The sequence below is a fragment of the Myotis davidii genome, unplaced genomic scaffold (genome assembly GCF_000327345.1).
Source record: "Myotis davidii unplaced genomic scaffold, ASM32734v1 scaffold299, whole genome shotgun sequence".
Taxonomy (NCBI): Eukaryota; Metazoa; Chordata; class Mammalia; order Chiroptera; family Vespertilionidae; genus Myotis; species Myotis davidii.
In genome coordinates, this window is record NW_006293088.1 from 5,242,482 (window position 1) to 5,246,356 (window position 3,875).

The window sequence follows — 3,875 nt, forward strand, 5'->3', positions numbered from 1 at the left end:
GAATGGGGAAGCAAGCAGCTGAGCGAAGGGCTGGGAGGAAATGAAAGCTGCTGCAGAAGATACCGTGGGCCCTGCTCAGGGGTGGCAGTAAGGAAGGGCCCAAGCGCCACCTTCACCTGTCCACCACATGCTCACGCTGCCACCGTCCCTGCCCCCTTCTGGGAGGCCGGGGCCGGAGGGGAGGGTGAGGCAGCAGCAGAGAGAGAGAAGACGGGCTCTGGGCAAGTCTGCTCTCCTTGGCTTTGACCACTCACTAGCATCAGTCCCTCCTCTCAGGACGGGAGGAACATGCCCACAAGAGACGGACCACAAGGAACCGAGGCGTCTCCAACCTGCAGCCCGAGTCGGAGAGCCCGTAAGGATGGGAGCTTCGCCGTCCTGAGCTAGCTCCTCACCCCGCGTTATCAGTCCTGTGCTACCTCGGGCGCACTCAGCACAGCCGTGCCCGGAACCACCTCAGGCGTGCTTCTAGCATCTTGGGATCGGGCAGCACTGAGCTGACCCACTGAGCCACCTTCCGTGGAGGCGCCGGGCAATGGCTGTGGGAGCACCAGGTGACTTCATTTGAACAGACTTTCTCTCTGTGCCATTCCTGTTCCTCGGACCTAGTTAAAACTCTGGGGCACCAGTTACCCCCTCGCCCAGGAGACAGGCCACATAGTTTTTACATCAACCCACACCGACGTCAGACTCCAAAGCCACGCCAGGTGCTGCCGATGGATGTCCTTCCAGACTGACTCACAGGGGCCGCCGGGGAGGCCACTGTAAGGGACTCACCTTCCCAACCAGCAAGCTTACCTGCGGGAGGCCAGCGCCCACCACGGCTCCACTGTGGATCATGGGGCCTTCCTTCCCCACAAAGAGCCCTGGGGGCAGGTGGAGAAGGAGAAACAGTCAGCACAGAACCACTCTAGCTCGGAGACCTCTGCTGTGTAACCCTTCCTCTCGATAAAACAGAGATGCTCCTGTGGCCGTCTAACAGAAAGAGTCAAATTCCCACCGAATAAGAAAAAATACTCTTTAAACTCTTAACTGGGCATCAGCAAACTACAGCCTGCGGGCCAAACGGCTCACTGTTTTTGTACAGCTGGTGAGCTGAGAATAATTCTTCCATTCTCACCTGGATATGTTTTAAATGGTTATGTAAATTTAAGCACCTAAATAATATTTTCAATTTTGCCTCTTTGGCCCACAAAGCCTAAAACATTGACTATCTAGCTGTTTACACAAAAAGCTCACTGACTTTGCTAAAAGCCAACTCCATAAACCAACTGGATGGTGGGTCTACTTTAAAACCTAATGTGAGTTACTCAGAGAGCTCTGAATGGTAACTAACAGGTCTGCATTTAAGAAACTAAGCCACAGACAGAAAGTACAGAGATTTGTTAAAGGCAGGCCCTCCAATCCAAATCTACTTCATTTACACACAGAATGCTTCTTGTCCTCTTCACCCTTTGAAGAAAAGAAGGGAACACTCAGAAGAAAGATCTCCCTTACCTCCAGCCACACTGAACAGCACCCCGAAGACTTTGCAGACCAGGGTCCGGAGACGGACGATTCCGGGCACCTTCACCCCATTCAGATAGCACTTGATCTCGGGTATTCCAGAACCCGCTGCCACTGGCTGGAAGAGGAGGCACACCCGTCCATTCAAATCCATCGAAGTCCCCAAAGGGATGACCTGCTGGCCGGGGTTTCCGACTCAGCAGGCCTGAGGGCGATGGGAGGATGTGTACGTCTAAAACGTTCAGTGATTCAGCATCACCTGCGGGGCCTTCAACAATCCATGCAGGCACCCTGCTCCCGGAGATCCTGCGCTCGCTCACGTGAGCTGGGGCCCGGGGGCCAGTCATTTTTAAAGTTCTCCAGGGGATCCTACCCTGTGCTCCCCAAGGTGGAGAACCACCCTCCTCATCTGGATGTTTGCTCTTTAATCTCACCACAGGCTAACACTGACTTTCAGAAACATTTCTGAGTGAACGCGAGGCCACTTTCTGCAGGAATCTATACTCCAAGTCGAACTCAGTTCTCTCAGCTCCCAGGCATGGCGATGGAGATGAGGAGTGTAGGACCCAAAGTCTGGACAACAAAAAGGCCTCTTACCTCAATTAGGACAAGAAGACTCCCTAAGAAGACAAAGGTCAAGTTGAAACCCAGGAGTTCAAGGAGGGACAAGGCGAGGCACCCTTTCTGGCTGCACTCCTCCACCGCTAGAGAGTGAGTTAAGGAACCGTGCTCCCAGCCACACCAAGGCCTTTCCTGCCAACACCCGACATGGGGCAGCTCCTCCTCTTGAAGTGCTTGCTGCGCCTCCTCCTGCTCTCCGCGTCTGAACAAGAAAACTGCCTGAGACGTCATCTACACTAGGCACCGTTTCTCATTATGAAATGCTTCAAACATTGCGAAGAGTAACCCTCACCCGTACCTTCCCAGCCCTACCTTTAATACATCTCAGGATGGTAGCGTGTTTGCTCGATACTTTTAAAAATTAAAACGTTAAGAGAGCCCATTTTTGTGGCTGACCTGCTGCTCTCCCGTGCTGCTGGCAGTATTGGAATAAACCCTCATATATGATTCAACCCTCTCTGCTTAATTGGCTCAAGTAGTGACAGGCAGCCCAGACCCACTGATCGTCTGGTTACATATTCTGGTGACCAGGAAGGGACGTAAGCGAGAGACTCCTCTGGAATGAGTGTGCTTGCGGCCTGGACTGGGGGTTCCTGGTACTGAGGCCTGGACTCCTATGTGTAGCGCTGTCAGGAATGTTCATTTTGAGTTCCAGGCGCAGCCTCAGCAATCCCTGTCGTCTCACCTGAGACCTAAGTTGAACCAAGCGTTTTGTGTGGCATGAGCAGTGGCTGCCTCTCATCTGGGCTTCCTTGTAAGGATGTATGCACTGTGTATGGCACCGGAGGCATTTTACTGCCTCCCGTCTGGGCGAGCCTGGTCAGCTCCTGATGGTAAGGACCTCCAGTGGTCCTTGCCTGGTCTTCGAGCCCTTAGTCTGACCCACTCTGGCATGAGACATGGCTCTGCTTCAGTCAGTTTTAAACACAGGGCATTCTGAGGCGTCTGTGGCTGGACAGACAAGGAGCATGGTGTGACGCTCTTGCCTGTGGGTTGGGCCCACCTGTACATATGTACAGCAGAGTGTCTCTGCTGATGGTTGTTTTGTGTCTTTGGTTAAATTTGTCTAAAGATGGGGCATACCAGCTGCCCGTGGCAGGGATTGCAGGAACTTCCCAGCAGCTGCCAAGAGTTCTTAATCTTGGGGATCCTTCCTGCTCTCCTCTCAAGGCATCAGCCACTGGAAACTCTAAGCCAGGGAAAGTTCTTGTTTGTGATGTAACCTGGTTACTGATGTTCTTTGCTGGCTTTCTTATCTTTGGGGGACTTAGTTTGCTCTTCGCCAGTTTATGAACATAAGGAATCCTCTGTCTGTTGTCTGGGCTTTGTGCCGCTCAGAACCCATGCGCTGTGCTGGGTTAGTGTGAGAGAAGACTCTAAGGCTAATGTCCAGGCCACCCTTTTCAGAATGTTCATCTAGTCACTGTAGGGGCTTTTGTTTGCTTGTTGTTGTTTTTTTGTTGTTTTTTAAAGCTATCTTCTTATATGCAAGATTTCATGTTGTCAGTCTACTCAGAAATAAAGGTATGGGAGACAAACCTTCTGAACGCCCCCCTCCCCCCACAAGTTCTTTTCCTAAGAGGATCAGATCTGCAGAGGTGCCCTCCAGCAGACTACAAAAATAGCCGTGGAGGGCCACTTCCATCCTTGTAAGAAAAAATAAAAGAAAATAGTACTTTCACATGAAAGCCACCTAAGGCTAGTGAGTTATCCCTGTTAAAAAAAATTGGTCAAGAAAATGCCTTGGG

The 3,875-nt window shown here is 51.8% G+C and overlaps 1 protein-coding gene across 1 annotated transcript in view; it reads right to left on the minus strand.

The window, feature by feature from the left end:
• CLCN6 (chloride voltage-gated channel 6) overlaps positions 1 to 3,875 on the minus strand; it is a 33,847-nt gene that overhangs the window by 15,494 nt on the left and 14,478 nt on the right. Inside the window, exons 6-8 of the mRNA XM_006766797.2 lie at positions 2,104 to 2,210; positions 1,498 to 1,624; positions 799 to 866 (exon numbers count right to left, since the gene is read on the minus strand). Of these exons, the coding sequence (XP_006766860.1) occupies positions 799 to 866; positions 1,498 to 1,624; positions 2,104 to 2,210 (302 nt within the window). The remainder of the gene's footprint in view (positions 1 to 798; positions 867 to 1,497; positions 1,625 to 2,103; positions 2,211 to 3,875) is intronic.